This window comes from Pygocentrus nattereri, chromosome 2 (assembly GCF_015220715.1).
Source record: "Pygocentrus nattereri isolate fPygNat1 chromosome 2, fPygNat1.pri, whole genome shotgun sequence".
Classification (NCBI taxonomy): domain Eukaryota; kingdom Metazoa; phylum Chordata; class Actinopteri; order Characiformes; family Serrasalmidae; genus Pygocentrus; species Pygocentrus nattereri.
In genome coordinates this window covers 31347355-31373426 of record NC_051212.1, presented here as the reverse complement: position 1 = coordinate 31373426, position 26072 = coordinate 31347355, and the positions used below count along the sequence as shown (strand labels likewise).

Genomic DNA, 26072 nt, shown 5'->3' with positions numbered 1-26072 from the left:
GGAGCCAGCTGAGGTGGTTCAAGCATCTGGTTAGTATGCCTCCTAGACGCCTCCCTTGGGAGGTGTCACAGGCAAGTCCACCCGGGAGGAGACCCCGGGGAAGACCCAGGACACGCTGGCATGACTATATTGCCCAGCTGGCCTGGGAGTGCCTCAGAAATCCATGAGTACTCCTCCTGCCTCTTCCACGATGACTGCAGTGGCTGCAACGTCCCAACAGTGGATCCAATCTCATAGTACGCCTCTACACAACCAGAGGCAAACATACACGTTTAGCAGCAAAGCCAATGCAAACAGCAACAAAAGGGTATCCGTGCACAAAGTTAGTGGTTCCATCCACCGGATCAGGTTGGATTGTACGACAAAACACATGGCTCTCCAGCAGCCACAGACTCCTCACCAATAAAGTATCAAATAATGTCAAAATACACTTTAAATCCCAAACCAAAAATATCCAGACGCATAATCTAAATTAGTGAATTCAGCTATTTTAAGATATGATGATGTATGTGTTCTATAATCTACAGGCGCTCTCTATGATGTATGTGTTGAGCTGGTGCAGAAACTCATGGCACAGACAGCAGTGTCTGCCAGACTTATTCAAAGAATCTGTCAGACAAAAAAATGGTTATGATGTTGAAGGAAAATGGTGGTCTTGGAAAAAAACATTGACTGGTTGAATGTTTACATTTGTGTAAATAATTAAAAAATAGAATATAGAATAAATGAATGTAAAATTAACCAAAAAGAATGAAACTCTGCCTACTCCTGCATTTCGGCTGTCTCTCTCTATCCCAGTTCCCTGCTGCTGTTGACCATGTTCAACTACTCCTCTTTCGCTGGCTGGTCAGATTGCCTCATACCTTCACTTTATCCTTCCTTTTTAAGCCGGTATCTTGTACATCAGCCTCTTGCTCAATCAAACATAATTTATGCCTTCCAAGTGCACAAACTAGACAGACTGAAATAAAATGTCAAAGATGATACATTTTTTTTTTTGGGCAGAGTGTGACCTGTTATCTACAATCACGAGGGAGGGAGGGGATTATCTTTAAACACATATGACTGTAAAATGATCAGCCCTGGAGTATAAGTCAACACTCAGAAAAGTCTCTAATTTCAGCAAATCAACAGAAGATCCACTTCAAAATGATACACATTTGTATGCAAACTCAGACAAATCACTTGTTTTGTTAACTGTCTGAGTAAAAATAAGTGAAGACATCCTCTTCAGGAAACACGCTAAAATATACATTTTTCACTGTATTATCACAAACACACACATATGTGGAAACACATATAGAAACACTGAATTTATGCACAAGTGAGTTTGTGGACTGACAGAGGTTTACGATACAAAGAAAAGGTTGTTGTGCATGGTGCACAGTGAAGGACTAAAGTTCTCAGGTACAATATTATTAAACAACATTTCAAACAGAAAAAGCTACAGAGTGATAGCAAAGACCTTAAACATCCCCGTCTATAAAAATGGTTCAGCAAAGTTGACTGAACCACAACTAATCATCCCTGGACAAGTGCACCATGCAAGACTCCACAGCACGCTCTCGGTCTAATGATGAGGAAGGTAAGAGAGAAGCGGACAGTAACTCAAAAAGAGCTGCAGCACAACGTGAAAACAACAGGAACAACAGTTACACAGAAAACAATAAGCAAGTTTTAACAAGACAACAACTCCAAACATGCAAACAAAGTAACTGATTTCTCTTTTTTGTGCTGGGAGGAATGGGCCAAAACTGAACCACGATGCTGCTAATTACTTCCTCCTCTAGTGTGTTTCAAAAAACCCTACCTACCTATTTAAAAAGAGGTTTAATGATTATCTGTAGCTAATGTGGCCTAATGTTTTATATGAAACACACACACACAAACATGCCTACACACACACAGACAACTTCTAAGCCACTTATCGTTCTGGGTCACGGGGCAAGCTGGAGCCTATCCCAGCAGTCATTGCGTAGGATACACCCTGGACAGGTCACCAGTCCATCACAGGGCAGACACACAGACACATACATTCTCACACACACACACACACACACACACACACACACACACACACACACACACACACACTCTCTCTCTCTCTCTCTCTCTCTCTCTCTCTCACCCCTAGGGGTACTTGGCCTGACTGCACGTCTTTGGACTGTGGGAGGAAACCAACACAGACACAGGGAGAACATGCAAATCCTGGTTGCCCAGCCAGGCTCTTGCTGGGAGGTGACAGCGCTACCTACCGTGCCACTGTGCCACTCTTATGTAATTTAATTTATTTAAAATTTTAGATAATTTGTTTTAAAATATTTTTAATAGTCCTCTCCCAGGTTCATGACTCAACCTTTGCTTTATCTTACAGGCTTGTTGGTTGGTTTTGTTCCAACAGCAGTGATTTGTGCCCCAACCCTGGGCTCAGAGTCCCCAGCATGAATGAGCAAACTAATGGACATGTAGAGCCTGTAAGATAAAGTAAAGGTCGAGTCGTGTACTTGGGAGAGACTGTATTAATCATGATGAAGACGGGAAAGAGGCGTTTAATCACAGTGGAGTTCAGTTCTACAGTAACTGCACGGACTGTTTGAAGGTGATTAAACCTGTAAATCGTAACTGTTGGTCCTTCTTAACTCCCCACATGGTGAGTGTGTACAGGGTTAATGTACGAGTGGAGGAGCTGACAGTGAACTGTGGCCATGTTGGAGCCCCACAGCTGTGGCTTCCCAGATGTTTATCGGGGTCAAATTTCTTGGTTCGGGGGCGGGACTGAATAACGGGAAAACTCAAAAACACCCACAGACTCACTGCCAGCGGACACGCCACTTCTTGTCCTTTCAAGCTGCGAAGTAACTGACTTTAGCACACGGGACCAGCGGAGATGACAGGTAGGAACATCCAGCGCGGTGTGTTCGGTGAAGAGCGAGCGGAGAGAAGTCAGATCACAGGCGGGGTTAGACACGTTCTCAACGGACCGCCAGGCAGCGCGCGTTCAGACTGTAAACAGCAGCGCTTGGGCGAGTTCAGCCGCGTCTGTGTAGCCTCAGCAGCTGTAACTCACTCGGGTTTACAGCAAAACACGACTCAACAGAGCTCAGTCCTGTAGGCCGAACGTGTTAAACTACGAGGAAAAACAGCAGAGCTGAAAATGGCAGTTCACGACTCTCCGCGACCTTACAGAGGCAAAAATCCGAGCAGCAGCCGCTCGCAGTGTCCTCGGGAGACAGTAAGACAGCATGTGATGAGGATACGAAGCGCTTCTCTTACACAGTTAGCAGTCCTGCCTCTGAGACACAGACCTCTTAAACCAGTTCCCCGCAGCTCCTCCATACTGTACTCTTCTCTCCTTCTCTCTGCCCCCAAACCTTTATTTAAACTCTCATTCCTCCACAGGAAAACCGACATGACTTTCAGCTGTGAATAATCTCGCCCTTTCTGCCTGATGCCTTTTTCATTGGTAATTTTCTTTCATGATTTCTTCATTTACACTTTTCACGCCTATAGTTAATGGTAACATATTACACAGACTTCTACATGCTATGACATAATTACCAAAACACATCAAGTATAAAACATTTACACAATAATGTAATTTTAATGGTATGCTAGAAATATAATAGGGCAGCCTGCACAAACTCTGAACAGTGTCATGTATTTTCTGACCCAAAACACCCAATCCAACATATAAACACAGAGGACTTGATAATAAGCTGCTGAGTCAGATTGTAACAGTGCAGGACTGGAGGTCCTCTGGACTTGAGTTGGAGCCAATGTCTATAATGAGGTAAATGGGACTATTGTGTGTGAATAATGCTAAAAAATGTGGTGACTGAGGCCCATAGCTGCATTTTTACAACACTGAACAAAACCGGCCTCAAATTATTGTATGGACAGATGTTATATTTTTAAAGGGGAAGACATGGAAAACCCACAAATCACAGATCAGATACCCAAACTAGAATATTAGTAGAAGGCAGCCATGTTTGATTTTCATGCAATGTTACTCAGAATAGTACAATGTTTTCTCCACCTGTGGTGCTATGTTGCAAGCCTGAATACAAACTGCCTACAAGACGCTGTTGGCTGGATATTTTTGGTTGGTGGACTGTTCTCAGTCCAGCAGTGACATTGAAGTGTTTAAAAAGTCCAGCAGCACTGCTGTATCTGATCCACTTGTACTAGTGCAACACACTGGCACATAGCCAGAGCGGATGAAGTACAGAAATCATGTACTTAAGTTAAAGAAGACGCAAGATAAAATTTTACTCCAGTAAAAGTAGAAGTCCTTACTCTAGACGTCAACTTGAGTAAAAGTACAAAAGTATTTACCTTCAAATGTACTTAAATATCAAAAGTAAAAATACTAAAAGAGTAATTATGGCTCTGATGTCCTGTTATCATTTTTGTAACAAGAATCGCTTCATGAACTCATTTTACATGAAAACCCTCCAGTGTCTCTCTTGGTAAACCAGTCTTTTAATAGAACGTCATTAATTAGTGGCGCTGACGTCTATTAAAATGATCATAAGCACAAAACACTGAAGGTAAACAGTTTCCATCAGGGAGAACCGAGTGGCTCTGAAATCACTTTTACAAACAAGCAAAGTTTTAGTTTAAGATTACTTTGTAAATTAGTTACAAGTTGAATAAAATCTTGCTTTAAATGCAGGATCACAAATAAGTTTTCCTTTACTATATTGATCTGTAGGCCTCTGTTCATAAACATAAACTAACCCAAATTAATTTACTATAAAATGAAAGTGTTTGTATGAATTCAGAAAAAAAGAAACGTGCCAGTCAAACTGCATATGTGGACATATTTCTATATTGTGGTCTATTTACACAAAGTTAGGTTAGTTCCATCATTTAGGTAAACGCATGTGCTCCCAAATTTTTACGCTGCTGCGCCGATGTTGAACCGTGTGCTTACACTGGGTCGGTATGACCAACAGGTCAAAACAAGCTCAGAACAAAGTGACCTGTTTGGTGTTCCCTGATTGGTGTTCTTGCTTTGCGCTTCTTTTGTTTTGACATGTTACGTTTTTATACACACAAAAACCAAAAGGAATGACAGATTTCTCAAAATGTAGTGGAGGAAAAAGTAAGATATTTGACTTTGATATGTAGTGGAGTGAAAGTAGAAATACTTAACTACAGATACATGAAAAAACTACTTAAGTACAGTAATGAATTACATTTACTTAGTTACTGTCCGGGGCGGCACGGTGGCGTGGTGGGTAGCGCTGTCGCCTCACAGCAAAGAGGGCCTGGGTTCTCCCCGTGTCTGCGTGGGTTTCCTCCGGGTTCTCCGGTTTCCTCCCACAGTCCAAAGACATGCAGTCGGGTCGATTGGACATGTTAAATTACCCCTAGGTGTGAGTGTGTGAGTGTGTGAGTGACTGTCTGTGTCTGTCTGTCTGCCCTGCGATGGACTGGCGACCTGTCCAGGGTGTATCCTGCCTTCCGCCCGAAGACTGCTGGGATAGGCTCCAGCACCCCCTGACGGAGAAGCGGATTAGAAAATGGATGGATAGTTACTGTCCACCACTGCACATAACAAAGTAGTGTGCTAAAAATGATCAACCACTCAAGTTCTACCTGCTCTGTGGTAGTTCTTTGGGGGTCCTGACCATTAAAGAACAGGGTGAAAGGGGGCTAGCAAAGTGGGTGAATGAGTGAGCTAGTGCATTAGTCAGAGAGCGAGTAGGTTACTGAATTAATGTGTGAATACAGGATGGTTTTATTTGCATTTTACCTACTGTGCCGACGTTTTTGGAATTGGGTTTGCAAACTGAAACCAAAACAGAGGGCTGTTGGTTGGTTTATGATTAGCAGTGCCCGAGCTTTGGTTTGTAAATCTCTCATGCTGCATTTCCTCAGTTTGTTTTGTAAATAAAATCCATTTTGACTATTACACACAATCCATTGTTAAGTGTTTCCCTTTTATGACTGATGCAGTTGAGTCAGGAGCCAAATGAATCATTACACTACTAGTCATCACAATATAACTTGGAATTCTCTGGGACAAATAGCCAAATTTCTGGCATGGTTAATCTTGCACCAGGCTAAAATGTTCTGTGTTTCAGTATTATCTGTAATCCAGATACTATAGATGTTACTATTTACAGTGATATGTGAAAGTTTGGGCATCCCTGGTCAACGGTTGATTTTCTAAGTAAAAATAAATAAACACATCCTCTACAGAGAGCACACTACATTTTAACACACAATTACTGTTTATTTGCTGAAATTTACATACTGGGAAAAATAATATAAAACATGACCTGTGCAGATATGGCACATTTTATATTTATGTTTTGTTTTTTTCTAATATGATAAACTCAGCAAATACATACAAAATACACTATACATTGCAGAAAAATGCCAAATTTACATATAGCAGGAAATGAAACTTTCCTGGGCAGAATAGGATTTTGGCCTATGGGCCTTGTGTTTGACATATGGATTGCAGAGAATATGTAAACTCATTTTTATTCAGAAAATCAACAAAACATGTAATTTGACTGGGGGTGTTCAGACCTTTTTTATTTTGTATGTTTTTGGTAATTAAATACTTTGATTTGATGTCTCCAGGTGACAGTGACATGGAGATTGTTGACTCAGCTGACCATAATGCTGCATCCCAAAACGATAATGCTCCAAATGAAATAGGAGCACTGGTGGAGGTCACCTTTCAGAAAAACCCCCATCAAGAACAGAAGTACTTGGAGGCAGAGCCCAAAGCTTTAGGGGTGTGTTGACAGAGATTGCCTCTGAAGTTCACTACTTTATCTTTAATGTTACCTTCAGTGTTTTGTTCTGTTTCATCACAAAACAGATGAGATTATTTGTGATTTTGTTTTTCCGCAGCTAACCCAGATTATGCTGAGTCTCTTTGCCATAAGTATCACAATTGTAATTATGCACAGTGATGAAATGGCCCCCAGTCTATATGGTACCACCTGCAGCCTCTCTACACTTGTAAGTATTACCTGTTGAGAACGAGTGTCTTTGGAATTACGTTAACATGCATCATATGTCAGTTATGTTTGGAATTAGATAATCTTAACTGGGTTGAACACAGAACCTTGCTGTGATGCTGTTTGTGGGTTGTTTTAATGCAGTGTCTGACTGTGTGCATTTTCTTTCCATAATGAAGGGAATAATAGCTGGTAGCGTGGCGATAGCTGCACAGAATCTTCATCTTCCTAAAGTAAGTAAAGTAGAGCTAACTTTCCTTTTGGAGATGTTGACACATGGTTAAAATGAATTAAAGGACTCAAAACATGAATATTCTTCAGCATTTTCTTAATGAAAGGGTTTGAACTGTGTTTTATAATGTAGCACTCACTTCCCAAACCATATGGTGCATATTAGAAATGGCCTGTTTTGAATATATTGCTTATGTGATGTCACAAAAACTGACACACATACTTTGCAGCAGTTCATCTCATTCACAATAAAGTATAATGAGTGACTCAGCCTGGACTTCCTTGTAAATGAGGCAAAAATAATGAAGTGTTGTTGTTTTAGAAACAACACTTAACCCTAACCCGAATCAGATGCCTGAACCACCTCAGCTGGCTCCTCTCAATGCAGAGGAGTAGCAGCTCTGCTCCGAGCTCCTCCCAGATGGCTAAGCTCCTCACCCTATCAAATAGAGTGTAGCCCGCCACCCTGCGAAGAAAGCTAATTTCCGCTGCTTGTATTCGCAATCTCATTCTTTTGCTCATGATCATAGGTGAAGGTCGGAATGCAGTCCAACCGGTAAATAGAGAGCTTTGCCTTATGGCTCAGCTCCCTCTTCACCACTACTGTCCGGTACAGTGATGCTTTACTGCTGTCGCCTGTTCCAGCCTGTGGCCGATCTCATGATCCCTCTTCCCATAACTTGTGAACAAGACCCCGAGATACTTAAACTCCTCCACCTGGGGCAAGTCCTTTCCCCTTACCTGGAGTGGGCATGCCATCCTTTTCCGGGCTAAGACCATGGATTCAGATTTGGAGGTGCTGATCCGCATACAAACCGCTTCACCCTCAGTTGCAAACTGCACCAGTGAGTGCTGGAGACATCCATGTGATTCAGCCAAAAGAACATTGTCTGCAAATAGCAGAGATGCCACCCTCCGGCCTCCACACATAATGCCCTCCTGACCTTGGCTACGCCTTGACACCCTGTCCATGAATATCACAAACAGGAGTGGAGACAGGGCACAACCCTGCTGGAGCCCAACGCTAATGGTGAAAGGGTTCGACTTAATGCTGAGTATATGAACGCAGTTCTCACTGTGGGAGTACAGAGAACGAATGGCCCGGAGTAGTAGCCCCAGTACCCCATACTCCCGGTGGACCTCCCACAAGATATCTTCGGTTTCCCGGTCGTAAGCCTTCTCCAAATCCACAAAACACATGTAGACTGGGTTGGCAAACTCCCATGCACCCTCAACAATCTGCAAGAGCTTGAAAAGCTGGTCTATTGTTCCATGGCTGGGACGGTATCTGCATTGTTTCTCGGTCTGAGTCTCCTTTGAGGCACCTTGGCATAGACTTTCCCAGGGAGGCTCTGCATTGTGATACCCCAATAGTTGGCACACACCCTCCGGTCCCCTTTTTTAAAAATGGGGACCACCACTCTGGTCTACCAGTCCAAAGGTACTGTTCCTGAGGTCCATCTAATATTGCAGAGGCACGTTAGCCATGACAGCCCCACAATATCCATAAGCATCTCTGGACAAATCTCATCCACCTCTTGCCACTGAAGAGCTTGCCAACTACCTCAGTGACCTCCACCAGGGAACTGGAGCTTGACATGCCAGAGGCCTCCGGCCCTGACTCCTGTGAGGGAGGCATGTCTTCCGGATTAAGGAGTTCTTCAAACTGCTCCTTCTACCAACCGACAATATCCTCATTTGAAGTCAGAGGTTCTCCACCCTTGCCGAATACAGCTTGGGCACAGCCACCCTGACCACTCCTGAGTCGCCGGACAGTTGTCTAGAACCTCCTTCAAGCTGACCGAAAGTCTTTTTCCATGGCTTTGCCAAACTCCTCCCACGTGGTTTTTGCTTCTGCCACCGTTGTGGCTGTTACCTTTTTCGCTTGTCGGTACCTCTCTGCTGAATCAGGAGTCCTTCGGGCCATCCAGTCCCTAAAGGCCTCTTTCTTCAGTTTGACGGCCTCCCTCACCACTGGTGTCCACCAGGCGGTTCGTGGGTTACCGCCCTGACAGGCCCCCACAAGCTTTTGGCCACAGCTATGCCTGGCAGCTTCCACAATGGAGGTTTTGAACTGCTCCATTCAGACTCCTTCCCCCCATTGAGGTTACATTCCACGTGCCAAGAGCCAGTTTCTGCCACAAGGGCCTAGGCTGCCAAGGGCCCCCTGCAATCTCCCTCTGCCTGTGCAGCACTGCACTGCTCCCCCATGCTGGACCTTGCGGGTGCTGGGCCCACATGGTCTCCCCATGTTGCCTCTTCGGGCTGAGCCCGGCCGGGTTACGAGGGCTGCCCGGCCACCAGGCGCTCACTGGGGGACACTACCCCCAGGCCGGGTTCCAGGGGTAGGTCCTGGTGACCCTATCCCAGGCAGGGTACACGGTATGCCCGTATTTCATGGTGTTTTTTTTTTTTTTTGGCAAAATTGATGACTAATATTATTATTTTTATTATTACATCCAATCAGAACAGTATACACAACATAGAGAGGTCATGTAAAAATTTAAATGTGCTATGACTGTTTCTTGTACCTAAAACCACTCAAACATCAAAAGATGTGAGTCCTTTAAAAAGTGCATTTACAACAATTCATGGTTATTTCGTTGCAATGTCTTAAAGATGAGTAAGTCTCTGTTTGTGTGTGTATTTTGTTTTCTAACAGCTGAAGGCCTGTTTGGTAATGCAGATATTGACATGTGCAGGGTCAGTGGTCTGCTTCATTATCAGTTCGGGGATAACAGTTGATACACGTATAGACTCCGACTGCTGGTACCATAACTATGAAAATTCAACTTTGCACCAAGATCTCTGTGAAAAAATTATGGTAAGATTGATTTAATGGCAGTATTAATACTACTGCAGCACCAGACTTGATCTCATAATGAAAACGTTTTGAGACGACCATGAGACCTCTTGTCCTAACTGACTGATAACATGGATCAAAGTGTGTTCCGAACTTGACTGTATAATGAAGGTGGACCTGAGTTCCACACTTTTAAAGTATAGTAAAAGAAAGAGTCCTCTCCATGGTTTCTGTATTTAATGAAGGGAATTTGCAGAAAGCCATTGTCTTTTAATTTTCTGCAATTACTGAGGATTTGAACCATTCTAAAACTGTGCCTGAGCAGCTTACCCAGTTTTCAGTATGATGGATTGGAATTTTACGATTAAGATTATTGGATTTGAATTTGCACTAAAATCCAATAAGACCACAAAAATTTTGTGCATCAGCGAAATGCCTGTGTTCACACCAGTGATGTCTCTAAATCCCAAAAACTTTTATAGTGTTCCTAGGATGAGTAGTTTGAGAGGAAGCTGAATCAGTGATTTTTTTTTGTTTTCTTGGAGAGCAGAACTAAATCATGGACATTTTAGATCAGAAGCAGGAACAACAAATGATGCATCTTCCAAAGAATTCAAAATTTATTAGGCTGTTTTTTTTTAGATCTGTGGCAGACAGTAAGCACGGCCATGTGTGAAGTTATTGAATGTGGTGCAAAGGACGACAGAAGGAACACTCAGCCTGCTGTAATGTGCTGTGAACTAATTAACCAATGTGTAGATATGAACCAAACATCCAAAATCTGCCACAGTACACAGAGGGGTACTACTAGTTAATTAGAAAGATGAACATTTATTCTGCTTATTCACAGGAGGCACTTTCACATCTGGGAGGACTCGAAATGCTATGTCAGGCAGCTCAGGTTGCCATCTCTGCCACCTTAGCTGCATTCTGCTGCAAAGTGATTCAGTGCTGCTCACCCCGGGCTAGCATGGTAAGAACCCAGTAAAACACACCTAATATTCCATGTTCTCTGTCCATTGAAGATGCCATTGTTTGCTAACTGTGTTATCTTCTGCTCACGTTTCTTCCTACAGCCCATGATTGTTGTGAATGCACCCACAGCTCCTCACTGAAGGTTATTCATTTAACAAACCATCTAGTTCTTATACGGAGTTCATCTAAATCTAACCCATACATAACTGCAAATATACTGTTGATTGTACACATATGCACATTTAAAAATATGTAGTAAATGTTTAAAATTAAACAATAATATAATATTAATTGAAATTTCTGGTGTGTGTTTAATCAGTTATTGATTGTAGCATTTTTACTCATGAATAACAGCAGTTGTTAAAAAATGTATTTGTGTATGTATTAAGGTATATATACAGCAGCCTGGGTTGCAGTTTAATGGAGCCAAAATTCACTAATGTGAAAAATATGCACTACAGCATTGTTTAGGAAAAAAACAAAAACACTTGGCATTTCCAGTTAAGTGAGATTTGGCTATTTTGCTTAAAATAGAATAGAACTTAAAAGGAGCTCCATTCAGTTCCAACAATATATGCAAATAAATGTGTTGTGTTAACAAGTGAGTATTAACAAGTGCCATCAAAGGATCTAAATTATAAGGTGCAACTAGTCTTTATTGGATCTTTCAAGCTAAAGAAAAACAGCTTCACATTACAGCCTAGAATCTACTAGACCACTGTGATCCAGACAGAATACAAATAAAATATATGTACAGATTATACAGAAAAAACATGAAAAACGTTTAATAACACAACCGATTTAAGGAGTCTCTGAGTTGTTGTTTAATTTTTGTGTTTCACTTGTCACTAATGCACTGCTAGCCTTTTTGTCCAGCAAAAGTGTATTCAATTGGAAATTGCTTGTCTCTGTAAGCAATTGTGGGTAAATTTTAATAATTGACATATATTTTTGCAATAATTGTAATGTGTTTTATGGTTGTGTGTCGTGTTTTTTTTTTTTATTATTCATGTCATTACATTGACTTTTTACTGACCTTCTGTGACTTTTTTTTTACTGTTTTAAATGTTTTTATTGCATTTTTAAAATTCCATTGGGACAAGCACAGAAGCAGCATATATGCAATATGCTGCAGTTTTACAGTGTTGTAATGAGATATTATGCATATCATAAATTTGTCAATGCTTTTTCACATGAAGTGGGGTCTAAAGGTCTAAGGCCAATTTAAACCTGCAGATAAACAAGTGAAAGTTTTAGAACTTTGAATGGTTTAAAGCAAAGAAAAAGTGACAATTAAAATGAATGTGACAGCCACCATGTTCAGGCATTTGTATTTTTTTTTACTCTTGCTTCTTCAATTAAAGTTTGCGTTTAGACTACTCTCACGTGTACTTGATCTATTCATCAGAGGCTTTTACACAAACATGTGGAGTCCATGTCAGCTTGAGTGTACACTGTGATTAAGGCAAAACAGGGACATAATAAATACTAAAATACTAAGAAATTCAGAAATGTATGTTACAATTTAAAAAAAAATCTAATTGTATTTTGGAAGAATAACAGTTGTACACTGCTCAAAAAAATAAAGGGAACACTCAAATAACACATCCTAGATCTGAATGAATGAAATATTCTCATTGAATACTTTGTTCTGTACAAAGTTGAATGTGCTGACAACAAAATCACAAAAATCATCAATGGAAATCAAATTTATTAACCAATGGAGGCCTGGATTTGGAGTCACACACAAAATGAAAGTGGAAAAACACACTACAGGCTGATCCAACTTTGATGTAATGTCCTTAAAATAAGTCAAAATGAGGCTCAGTATTGTGTGTGGCCTCCACGTGCCTGTATGACCTCCCTACAACGCCTGGGCATGCTCCTGATGAGGTGGCAGATGGTCTCCTGAGGGATCTCCTCCCAGACCTGGACTATAGCATCCGCCAACTCCTGGACAGTCTGTGGTGCAACGTGGCGTTGGTGGATTGAGCGAGACATGATGTCCCAGATGTGCTCAATCGGATTCAGGTCTGGGGAACGGGCAGGCCAGTCCATAGCTTCAATGCCTTCATCTTGCAGGAACTGCTGACACACTCCAGCCACATGAGGTCTAGCATTGTCCTGAATTAGGAGGAACCCAGGGCCAACTGCACCAGCATATGGTCTCACAAGGGGTCTGAGGATCTCATCTCGGTACCTAATGGCAGTCAGGCTACCTCTGGCGAGTACATGAAGGGCTGTGCAGCCCTCCAAAGAAATGCCACCCCACACCATTACTGACCCACTGCCAAACCAGTCATGCTGAAGGATGTTGCAGGCAGCAGATCGCTCTCCACGGCGTCTCCAGACTCTGTCACGTCTGTCACATGTGCTCAGTGTGAACCTGCTTTCATCTGTGAAGAGCACAGGGCGCCAGTGGCGAATTTGCCAATCCTGGTGTTCTCTGGCAAATGCCAAGCATCCTGCACGGTGTTGGGCTGTGAGCACAACCCCCATCTATGGACGTCAGGCCCTCATACCATCCTCATGGAGTTGGTTTCTAACCGTTTGTGCAGACACATGCACATTTGTGGCCTGCTGGAGGTCATTTTGCAGGGCTCTGGCAGTGCTCCTCCTGTTCCTCCTTGCACAAAGGCGGAGGTAGCAGTCCTGCTGCTGGGTTGTTGCCCTCCTACGGCCTCTTCCACGTCTCCTGGTGTACTGGCCTGTCTCCTGGTAGCGCCTCCTGCCTCTGGACACTACACTGACAGACACAGCAACATCTGACATTTTTTCATGTACATACAGTACATTCATTTAATTTACAGTCAAAATGGCCATTGATATACATATAAAATAATCAATTTGCATTAGGAGGAATGTCAAAGGAAAATAAGAGGGAAAAAATGGGAGTTCTTACAACTAGAGTTAAAAAAATCTGACAACCACCAGAAGCAGAAAATGAATTAATCAACTTCTAAGACTGACTAAAACTAAGACTAAAACTTTTTTCCAGGTGTGGAAAATATCCCTACAGATTTCTTTGAATATGAAAAAATATACATTTATATGTTAATGCTTCTGTATAAGTTTTTGTTAAATTCGTTGTATGCTTTTTAATACTTAATGGCTGATTTGACTGGAAATTAAATAAAGAATAAATAAATACACAATGGGACTACATCTACCTGTATTAGCATTATGTAGAAAATATTAATTTATGTAGTTACAAATGTGGTAAATGAATAAAATGGAAACATTTTAGCAGAGTAACATCCATCCATCCATCCATTATCTTCCACTTCTCCGGGGTTCGGGTCGCGGGGGTAGCTTCCTAAGCAATGAGGCCCAGACCTCCCTTTCCCCAGCCATTTCCACTAGCTCCCTGGGGGGGGGGGGGGGGGGGATTCCGAGGCGTTCCCAGGCCAGCTGGGCAATATAGTCATGCCAGGATGTCCTGGGTCTTCCCCGGGGTCTCCTCCTGGGTGGACTTGCCTGTGACACCTTCCAAGGGAGGCGTCCAGGAGGCATCCTAACCAGATGCCCGAACCACCTCAGCTGGCTCCTCTCCGCTGCTTCTCCTCTCTCTGGCTCGTGGAGAAGCAGTGGCTCTACTCCGAGTCCCTCCCTGATGACCGAACTTCTCACCCTATCTCTAAGGGAGAGTCCAGACACCCTGCGGAAGAAACTAATTTCGGCCGCTTGTATTCGCGATCTCGTTCTTTCGGTCATTACCCAAAGCTCATGACCATAGGTGAGGGTGGGAATGTAGATCGACCAGTAAATCGAGAGCCTTGCCTTATGGCTCAGCTCTTTCTTTACCACAACAGACCGGTAAAGAGCCCGCATCACTGCTGACCCAGCACCAATCCGCCTGTCAATCTCCCGCTCCCTTGTACCATCACTCGTGAACAAGACCCCGAGATACCTTTAAACATGTATCTATTGAACACTGTTTGTGAAGATGTACAGAATATATGGCAATGAAGGCGCATATAATTAGAAAACATTTTCTCAGCCCTTTCACAGGAAAACAGTAAAGAAGCCAAACATGCTGAAAAAATGTCTGAACACTTTCCTAATAGGCAATCAGAGTGTATTCACTCAAACAAAGAAGACAAACAGTTTATCTGAGATGACATGAGCAGGGCTATTACTGCTAAGCAAACAATGACCTTCAGAGAGGTCCAGGAGCACATGTAGCTTCTCAGTGATTCCTGCGGCTCTGACTGATGCAGGAAGTAACACAGTGGTGGGAGCAGAGGTGGGTAAAGCAGCCTAAATCAATTCTCAAGTAAAAGGATTGATATTTGCTTTTTTTATTTGAGACACTTATAGACCTGCAAGGGAAACTTGCAAGTAAGTCATAATTTGTCAGTGATGGAACTGAAGACTGTACGGCTCTATTCTTCACTTTTTGGGATTCTTTTGGTCTAATATACAATGCTAAAGCTCCAGAGTTGGAGATGTGACCAATCACAAACTAGTACAAACAATTAGTGATTAAACATGAATGGCTAAACATAACAGAGTAAAAAGTCATTTCTTTTACTCACCATACTATACTTGAGTAAACATGCAATTATTATGATTTAAAAATACTCAGGAGAGTACAAGTCCAGTACATGTACTTGAGCAAATGTAACTGCCTACCTCTGATTGGGAGCAGTAGCCTAAACTGATTGTCAAGCAAAATTAACATTACTTCAGTGAAATAATGACTCTAAACTTCTGAAATAGCTTTCCAACAAATACTAAAAACAAACCTTTATGAAAAACAAATATAAGAAACAGGTCAAAAATGTCCTGTGTACATATGTACTGAGTAATACTCAAAGTACAGGTGTAATGTGACCGAATGAATCAGACTCTGGGGGATCATTTTTTCTGTATTGGCTGAGTTGTGATCCAATATCGTTGTCAGAAAACAAGCACAGGTCTAATCCAAAGAAACACAAAAAGGTACGAAGAAACAAACATAATACCAGGCGAAAAACAGTCCAAAGTCGTCAGGTCCGTGCTGAGTCCTTGGATGCCTTAGACCCAGAGGGATGCGTGACAACAGGGTAACTTGTAGAACTGCAGTGAGACAGTCTTTGGGACTGTTGCGGTGTAAAATTAAATAAGTTTCTACAGTGAGAGTTGTGACCAATCACAACCAAAATATTAACGAGTAAATGAATAAAGAACGAGTAGATTACGTTCCTCCCAGATATACTTAAGTAGAAGCAGCTACTCAAGAACGTACAAATCCATTAAAAATTCGACTCGCACAGTTGTAACGTTGTTACATTTTCAGTTTTTCTATGCAATCATTCTGTTTCAGTGAAGTTTACAGCATGTTATTTTTTAGTTAGTTTTGATTCTGGAAATACATTTGTATTTTACTTTAATACATTTTAGCTTCTGTCATAATAGTTCAGCAGTAAGTACAGCTATCAAATGCATAGCCAGAGCTCACACCATTTTAGAATCTTTTATGTATGTATATATATGAACTAAATCAGTTCATTTCAGCAGCAGATATTCTTTTGGATGGATGGCAGGAGAGCGCAGACAGAAAAAGTTTCCTTACACTTCTGAAGTACATGGTAAAAAACAGCATGCCTCCATGAATCCTGACAATGTCTGCTTGTAGTGCACAACAGGGCCAGAGGAAGCTGAAATAGCCTGTTATTTTGGATGTGGAGGAACAGTGCATAGTGACCTCTTTCATTCCAGTTTGAATGCTGTCCAAGTTCACACACTAGACTTGCCAATTTCGTCATCATGAAAAGAAAAAAAACATTCTTACTGCAGCTCAGTAAGTCTCACTTGTTCACTATTACTGATAAATACTAATACAATTACTATACAGTTTCAAAGATGTTGTATGCAATGTACATTTAGGAAATAGTATCTGAATAGATTTCACATTTCAACACTGAAGACACTAGTGTTAAATATAAATCCACTGCTTTATTGCTTAATAAATATTTTTTCACACGATTTATGGTACACAACACATCTGCATTATACAAGATACAGAATTTTGTATTGGGGTTAAACTGGACTAATGTGTCAAATGTCTAAAAAAGTAAAAAAAAAATATCTCTAGCTTTTTATACATTTATACTTCTACATCATTTGAGCAGAGCAGCTACCCTTTACATTGTGTGAGAATTTCTTGATGAATAGACCATCAGAAATACTTCAAAACTAACTGAAATAAAATCTCTTTACATTAACTTATATACCTTGGCTGCTCTCTACTTCCTCTGTGGTCCACCACACCATTGACACCAGCAAGGCTGCTACTTGTGTATGCTGGAGCTCCAATGTTTGGCCTTGACCAACCATGCTGCCAGCACCCACTCAAGCCATCGCTGGAGGGCCCTGGGCCCTTTCAACGTCCAATTTCACATACCCGTCCTGATTTCACTTCCCAAGCATATTATACTTATCGTGTGTAGCGGACCCCCACAATCTGGGTGACCCAGAATCACTCTGTTTAGGAGGAATCCACATTCCTGAACTTTGAGCTCAGGACTTTTCAAACTTCAAGCAGAGGTCATCAAAACAGGATTAGGGTGCTAACAAGTTTTATGACTTAAAAGGATGTTATCTTGGGAATATGGACACAGTGGGAGGCCTGCAACCCCCTTTGCCCCATATGGCATACCATACCAATACGGAATTCCCACCATTCAATGGGATTTGGGTCAAGGAGTCCAGCGATATCAAGAAATGTATAACATTTTAGATTTCATTGACAATTTAGATTTCATTTTTAGATTTCATTGACAATTTAGAAGTGGTGAAAATGAGGGACACCACACCACCACTATGTGCTTATAAAGAATCCAAGGGACTTGGATATTGTCTGTTTTGAGTATTAACATTTATATAATCTGTAAGCAATACTACTTGTTTATTAGTATTATGTGTATTATCTAAATAGTACCTATATCCCTTTCTACTACTGAGTGCTAGAAATACGGAATGTCTAAGTTTAATAACCAACAGCGACAACCATTTAACTGCAATGAGTTAGACCAGTGATCAATATGTTTCCTGAATGTGGTTTTCTTTTATTTCCCTTGGTCCTTTCCTTTCATTGTCAATTTTATTTCTTCAACATTTATACAGTCTATACTATGGGAAAAGCATCACCTGTGTTCTTTAACATGTGTTGTGTATCCGGTACCAAGGGTTAAATTCTCCCTTATAAACATATCTGAATATTCTATTCATTCATTGATTCTGAAAGTTAAATCAATTTGATGATATAAGAATGTTCCTTTGTCTTTGCTTAAACTAACTGAAACAAAGAAGGCAGTAATTCTGGGGAAGGCATTCCTAAAATTATGCACACCCAATCAAGGTTGGAAACAATAGCTAATTAAGTGCTAGGTTCGGAAAACCTATCAGCACTCTGATTCCACCCCAAGGGAAGGGTCAGCAGTTGGAGCAAAACCCCTGGGCACAGAACTTTCCACTGATAACATTAGCACAGGTTCTGATGATATAAAAAATGAATAAAACAATAAACTTATGTTTTTTCAATTGATGTAAAATCAGATTATGGAGACAATTCAAACAAACGAGAGTAACTTTGACTTTTCCTCTCTGCTTTAAATGATGCAGCAGTTACATGTTGGTGCCTGTACGTGTGTGAGAATGCTGGGCTGTTTAAGATGGAAAAGAAAATTTGAATAAGTAGCTTAGCTGTAAATATAGGATGCTGTAGGTGGTAAAATAGGCAGCAAAATGTAGACATAGCTAAAGTCATACTTTCCTTTTTATGACTACAAACTATGTTTATTTTTTTCAGTTAAGAACCCACTTCTTTAGCTTTAACTAACCTGCCTAACACTAGCTAACTCTTACAAGGCTAGCAATAGAATTAAACTCACAAAACTGTCTTCAACACTAATTGAGCTCATTTAGTATTTAGCTAGTGTTTTTACACTGGATCTTGTTCTGCCTCAGTTTCCCTCAGGTGAGTGGTTAGCTCACTGCACAACAGCCGTCACTTATTTATTTATTTTAGTTGCAAAAGAGGTTCTTAATCATTAACCATTATCACATGAAGATTATCAACTTTCAGTCTTTTCATTTCCCAAATATTATTCATACCTTTACATATTACATATTTTTCCTTATCCTTTTCTTTCTTTTAACATGTTAAAGTATTACCTTTATTTAAAGCACAACAATAAAAAAAACCCTAGATCGCATCAGGGAATTAATATTTTATACACACAGATTTGAGATTGGTGGATTAGTCTATATAGTAGATAGATTAGTCAATGTGTTGGCACCCCTTTATTTTAGTACAGTTTTCCGTGCCATTCTTGGAGGCATCCACCTTGACTACAAGTGGTTCAGACGGGTCTGAGTGTTTTGATTATTATTTGTTTTAATTTTAGCAGTCCACTGCTGCAAATTTGAAGTTTAAATCAAATAATGAATATGAGTTCTAAGTGCAGACTTTTGCGTAGAGGAATTTTCTCCAAGAGGTAGATCTGTGTGTGTTAGTTCAAAAATCAAGAGAAGTAAATTCAGAGGGTTACCACAAGATGTAAACCATTGGTAAGGCTCAAAAACAGGAAGACCAGATTAGCCAAAAAAGCCTGTAGAGTTCTGTAACATCAAATGGACAGATATGCCAAAGATCAGCTTATACCAGAATTATGGGAAGAGTATAGAGAAGAGAAGAAACTGCTCATCATTCAACATACCATCTCATCTGTAAAGCATGGTGGAGGTAGTGTTAAAGCATGAGCATGTCTGGCTGCCTAAGGAACTGATTTTCTGTTTGTTGAAGATGATTGCTGACAAAAGAAGCAGGATGAACTCTGAAGTGTCTAGGGCTATATTATCTGCTCCATTTCAGCCAGATGCTCCAAAATTCCTTAGATGGCACTTCACACTACCATGATGGACAATGACCAGAAGAATCCTGTGATGAACAATGGCCAGAAGAATATTGTGAAAGCAACTCAAGATTTCTTTTAGGTTAGAAAGTAGAATGTTCTGCAACACCCAAATCAATCATCTGGCCTTATTTACTTTACTTACTGAAGGCAAAAATGAACATATAATGCACTAAGAACAGGAGCTTAAAAGAGTCATGATAATAGCCTGGAAGAACATCACCAGTGAAGAAACCAAGCCTTGGTGATGTCTATTGGTTGCCAACTTCAAGCAGTCCTTGACTGCAAAGGATTTGTAACCAAGTGTAATTTATGATATTTAGTTTGTCAAATTACTTTTGAATAATGCGTAAACAGACTTTTGAAATGTTTTTATTTGAAATTAATGTAAAATACAGCCTTTAATTATCTAAACAATTTGTACTGTTTTAGGAAAATTATGCATTTACAGTTAAGTAAGTCATTTTTAGGTTAAACTCACAAACTATTTTAATGTGTATGCCATATCATAACCTAACTAGGCTAATAAGTGGTGCTAACCCTTAAAATAGACAGTGTTTTTAAGTAAAGTTTCATCAGCAAGACAACTATAAAGGGATGCAATAAAGTGCCCAGGATATTTAACTAACAATACATGGATATGCAGGGGCTGGGTTGAAAGTGTGCAGACAGAATAAACATGTTTCTTTCTAGGCTGGTCACTACAAAAGTGACTGATGTTTAGTCGCTATGTGTTTTTTCCCCACAACATGAGTGTCTAATTTTAATTTTGTCTCATTTGGCACAATTCTATGCTATTCGAGGGGCTGTCAAACTCAACCAGTAAAAGGACCATATTAAAAAATCTCATCAAATCTGTGGGTTCTAGGTCGTCATCTGACAGGTAAATCTCAGTCAGCAATAAAAAGTGCCCCTTCTGAACTTTTTGACTGAAATGACAATTACAGATAAAGTTGTAAATTGTTTTTAGTACTATTAAGTTACCAGACCCATGTTTTTCAATATGAAGAGTTACCACTGTTTAAAACAGCTTTCGTGGCTGGAATAACGCCAATAACTTTTATCCAGTGAAATAAAAAACAAAACAAAAAAAAACTAATTAACTAACTAAACTAACTAAATCTAACAACAAACAACTAAATCAGTTTGTTTAGTTGGCCTGCGGGCCTTGGGTTTGACACATCACTACTAGACATGAGTAATTCATTATATCAATGTTATATTATAATATCAATAATTATATAGACACAAAAATGTGTCAATATAATTAGAAAATATAAAAGAAATGTGCTGAATTGTGCTTTCAATAGGATCCATGTTGCAGGGGTTATGTTGTAAAGTCTGTTATATCAAAATACATTATAAATCCCAAACCAAAAATATCCAGACGCATAATCTAAATTAGTGAATTCAGCTATTTTAAGATATGATGATGTATGTGTTCTATAATCTACAGGCGCTCTCTATGATGTATGTGTTGAGCTGGTGCAGAAACTCATGGCACAGACAGCAGTGTCTGCCAGACTTATTCAAAGAATCTGTCAGACAAAAAAAGGTTTTTTGATGTTGAAGGAAAATGGTGGTCTTGGAAAAAAACATTGACTGGTTGAATGTTTACATTTGTGTAAATAATTAAAAAAAATAGAATATAGAATAAATGAATGTAAAATTAACCAAAAAGAATGAAACTCGACCTACTCCTGCATTTCGGCTGTCTCTCTCTATCCCAGTTCCCTGCTGCTGTTGACCATATTCAGCTACTCCTCTTTCGCTGGCTGGTCAGATTGCCTCATACCTTCACTTTATCCTTCCTTTTTAAGCTGGTATCTTGTACATCAGCCTCTTGCTCAATCAAACATAATTTATGCCTTCCAAGTGCGCAAACTAGACAGACTGAAACAAAATGTCAAAGATGATACTTTTTTTTTTTGGGCACAGTGTGACCTGTTATCTACAATCACGAGGGAGAGAGAGTCCCCAGATTATCTTTAAACACACATGACTGTAAAATGATCAGCCCTGGAGTATAAGTCAACACTCAGAAAAGTCTCTAATTTCAGCAAATCAACAGAAGATCCACTTCAAAATGATACACATTTGTATGCAAACTCAGACAAATCACTTGTTTTGTTAACTGTCTGAGTAAAAATAAGTGAAGACATCCTCTTCAGGAAACACACTAAAATATACATTTTTTACTGTATTATAACAAAGACATGGAAACACTGAATTTGATGCACAGGTGAGTTTGTGGACTGACAGAGGTTTACGATACAAAGAAAAGGTTGTTGTGCATGGTGCACAGTGAAGGACTAAAGTTCTCAGGTACAATATTATTAAACAACATTTCAAACAGAAAAAGCTACAGAGTGATAGCAAAGACCTTAAACATCCCTGTCTATAAAAATGGTTCAGCAAAGTTGACTGAACCACAACTAATCATCCCTGGACAAGTGCACCATGCAAGACTCCACAGCACGCTCTCGGTCTAATGATGAAGAAGGTAAGAGAGAAGCGGACAGTAACTCAAAAAGAGCTGCAGCACAACGTGAAAACAACAGGAACAACAGTTACACAGAAAACAATAAGCAAGTTTTAACAAGACAACAACTCCAAACATGCAAACAAAGTAACTGATTTCTCTTTTTTGTGCTGGGAGGAATGGGCCAAAACTGAACCACGATGCTGTAGGATACACCCTGAACAGGACACCAGTCCAACACAGGGCAGACACACACACACACACACACACTCTCACCCCTAGGGGTACTTGGCCTGACTGCACATCCTTGGACTGTGGGAGGAAACCAACACAGACACAGGGAGAACATGCAAATCCTGGTTGCCCAGCCAGGGAAACCAACCCAGGCTCTTGCTGGGAGGTGACAGCGCTACCTACCGTGCCACTGTGCCACTCTTATGTAATTTAATTTATTTAAAATTTTAGATCATTTATTTTAAAATATTTTTAATAGTCCTCTCCCAGGTTCATGACTCAACCTTTGCTTTATCTTACAGGCTTGTTGGTTGGTTTTGTTCCAACAGCAGTGATTTGTGCCCCAACCCTGGGGTCAGAGTCCCCCAGCATGAATGAGCAAACTAATGGACATGTAGAGCCTGTAAGATAAAGTAAAGGTCGAGTCGTGTACTTGGGAGAGACTGTATTAATCATGATGAAGACGGGAAAGAGGCGTTTAATCACAGTGGAGTTCAGTTCTACAGTAACTGCACGGACTGTTTGAAGGTGATTAAACCTGTAAATCGTAACTGTTGGTCCTTCTTAACTCCCCACATGGTGAGTGTGTACAGGGTTAATGTACGAGTGGAGGAGCTGACAGTGAACTGTGGCCATGTTGGAGCCCCACAGCTGTGGCTTCCCAGATGTTTATCGGGGTCAAATTTCTTGGTTCGGGGGCGGGACTGAATAACGGGAAAACTCAAAAACACCCACAGACTCACTGCCAGCGGACACGCCACTTCTTGTCCTTTCAAGCTGCGAAGTAACTGACTTTAGCACACGGGACCAGCGGAGATGACAGGTAGGAACATCCAGCGCGGTGTGTTCGGTGAAGAGCGAGCGGAGAGAAGTCAGATCACAGGCGGGGTTAGACACGTTCTCAACGGACCGCCAGGCAGCGCGCGTTCAGACTGTAAACAGCAGCGCTTGGGCGAGTTCAGCCGCGTCTGTGTAGCCTCAGCAGCTGTACCTCACTCGGGTTTACAGCAGAACACGACTCAACAGAGCTCAGTCCTGTAGGCCGAACGTGTTAAACTACGAGGAAAAACAGCAGAGCTGAAAATGGCAGTTCACGACTCTCTGCGACCTTACAGAGGCAAAAATCCGAGCAGCAGCCGCTCGCAGTGTCCTCGGGAGACAGTAAGACAGCATGTGATGAGGATACGAAGCGCTTCTCTTACACAGCTTGTAAATAAAATGATTAACTGATGACTTTAATTTTTCTGTTTTAAACCTTTTTTCTGTTTTTAGTATGACAGCAAGTGTGATATACACTCACCGGCCACTTTATTAGGTAGGTGTTCAGTTGCTTGTTAACACAAATAGCTAATCAGCCAATCACATGGCTGCAACTCAGTGCATTTAGGCATGTAGAGGTGGTCAAGACAACTTGCTGAAGTGCAAACTGAGCATCAGAACAGGAAAGAAAGGTGATGTAAGTGACTTTGAACGTGGCGTGGTTGTTGGTGCCAGACGAGCTGGTCAGAGTATTTCAGAAACTGATCTACTGGGATTTTCACACACAACCATCTCTAGGGTTTACAGTGAATGGTCCGAAAAAGAGAAAACATCCAGTGAGCATCAGTTGTGTTGACTAAAATGCCTTGTTGATGTGAGGTCAGAGGAGAATGGGCAGACTGGTTCTAGATGATAGAAAGGCAACAGTAACTCAAATAACCACTTGTTACAACCAAGGAATGCAGAATACCATCTCTGAATGCACAACACATCGAACCTTGAAGAAGATGGGCTACAGCAGCAGAAGACCACACCGGGTGCCACTCCTGTCAGCTAAGAACAGGAAACTGAGAATACAATTCGCACAGGCTCACCGAAATTGGACAACAGAAGATTGGAAAAATTCAGATGGTAGTCCCCTTAGTACCAATTGAGCATTGTTTAAATGCTGCAGTCTACCTGAGTATTGTTGCTGACCATGTCCATCCCTTTATGACCACAGTGTACCCATCTTCTTATGGCTACTTCCAGCAGGATAAGGCACCATGTCACAAAGCTCATATCATCTCAAACTGGTTTCTTGAACATGACAATGAGTTCACTGTACTCCAATGGCCTGATCTCTGATTAACAAACTTTAGTCTTGTGCTGATGTTCATTTTAAACAGTAACTGCTTCCTCCTGGTGATCATGTATGTTAGCTTTCGGCTTCAGTTCGCTGGGTCAGCTGTGAACATTATTTTTCTCTCATTTAAAAAAAAAAACTTCAATATTGGCCTCTCTTGGGCCAGCTCTGTGTGGATGTGCATGCCTGATTTATTAGTGGAATTCAGGATACAGTTCTATGTAAAACCAGGTATTCAGCGACCCCATATGTGAGAAATGAAATGATCCTTATCCTCATATCCACATTTTTGCATTTGAATCAGTCTCCTTAGGTCGAATTGTAGAGTAGTTGACTATTCAGGGTCACTTCTAATATCTGTGTGTGTGTGTGTGTGTGTGTGTGTGTGTGTGTGTGTGTGTGTGTGTGTATGACTGGTGACCTGCAGGACTTGATTTGGAGCCACTGTCTATAATTATTCATAATAATATTTTATGTGAATAATACTAAAACCTTGGCGACTGAGGCATTGTACACCATGAATCAAAATTTGTCTCAATTAATTTTATATACAGATTTCTATATTGAAATTTTATGGAATGGAGAAAATCACAAAACTCACAAAATCACAGGTCAAATACGTAAATACTGCAAAGGCCCAGGCCGAAGGAGTTACATGAGTCCCCCCTCCCAACGACCCACCACCAATCGGAGGAGCAGTAGTAGGTGTCGGTGCTTTGTGGATCGGGCAGTGTCCGAAGGCCTGGGCCTTGGCGTTCTGATCCTCGGTTGCTGAAACTGGCTTTTGGATCTTGGAACGTTACCTCACTGGCGGGGAAGGAGCCCGAGTTGGTGCGCGAGGTTGAGAGATACCGCCTAGATATAGTCAGGCTCACCTCAACACACAGCTTGAGCATTGGATCAGGTGGTGGGGGAAGATGCCGGTCAGACCAGGCAAGCCCAAACGTATAATGAGGGTTTGCTGGGAACGTCTGGCAGAAGAACCTGTCAGATTGATCTTCAACTCACACCTCCATCAGAACTTTGAACTTTGGTTGGCCTGTGGGACACCAGAGGCAGCTGGCAGGTATCGACAGGCCAAGGGATCTGCGGCTTCAGTTGTCGCCAAGGCAAAAACCTGTGTGTGGGAGGAGTTTGGTGAGGCCTTGGAAAGTGACTAAGTCGGCTCCGAAAAGATTCTGGCAAACCGTCAGGTGACTCAGAAGGGCAAAGCAGTGTGCCACTAGCACTGTATATAGTGGAGATGGTGTGCTGCTGATTTTGACTGAAGAAGTCATTGGGCGGTGGAAGGAATACTTTGAGGACTTTCTCAATCCCACCAACACGTTCTCCAGTGAGGAGGCAGAGTCTGGGGACA

The 26072-nt window shown here is 41.2% G+C and overlaps 1 protein-coding gene across 3 annotated transcripts; it reads left to right on the top strand.

The window, feature by feature from the left end:
• The first annotated feature begins 2690 nt into the window (after positions 1–2690).
• On the top strand, positions 2691–12375 carry LOC108436241. 3 transcript variants are annotated; one of them, XM_017712612.2, is made up of 8 exons: positions 2691–2894; positions 3400–3463; positions 6601–6758; positions 6877–6987; positions 7166–7219; positions 9880–10041; positions 10871–10993; positions 11097–12375. In XM_017712612.2, the coding sequence occupies exons 3-8, from the start codon at positions 6612–6614 to the stop codon at positions 11133–11135; spliced, it is 636 nt and encodes a 211-aa protein (XP_017568101.1). In that variant the 5' UTR covers positions 2691–2894; positions 3400–3463; positions 6601–6611; the 3' UTR covers positions 11136–12375. The 3 variants fall into 3 exon arrangements, with proteins under 3 accessions (XP_017568101.1, XP_037391673.1, XP_037391669.1); XM_037535772.1 differs by lacking the exon at positions 3400–3463 and having other exon boundaries at positions 2692–2894; XM_037535776.1 differs by lacking the exons at positions 3400–3463; positions 9880–10041.
• The last annotated feature ends 13697 nt before the right edge of the window (positions 12376–26072 follow it).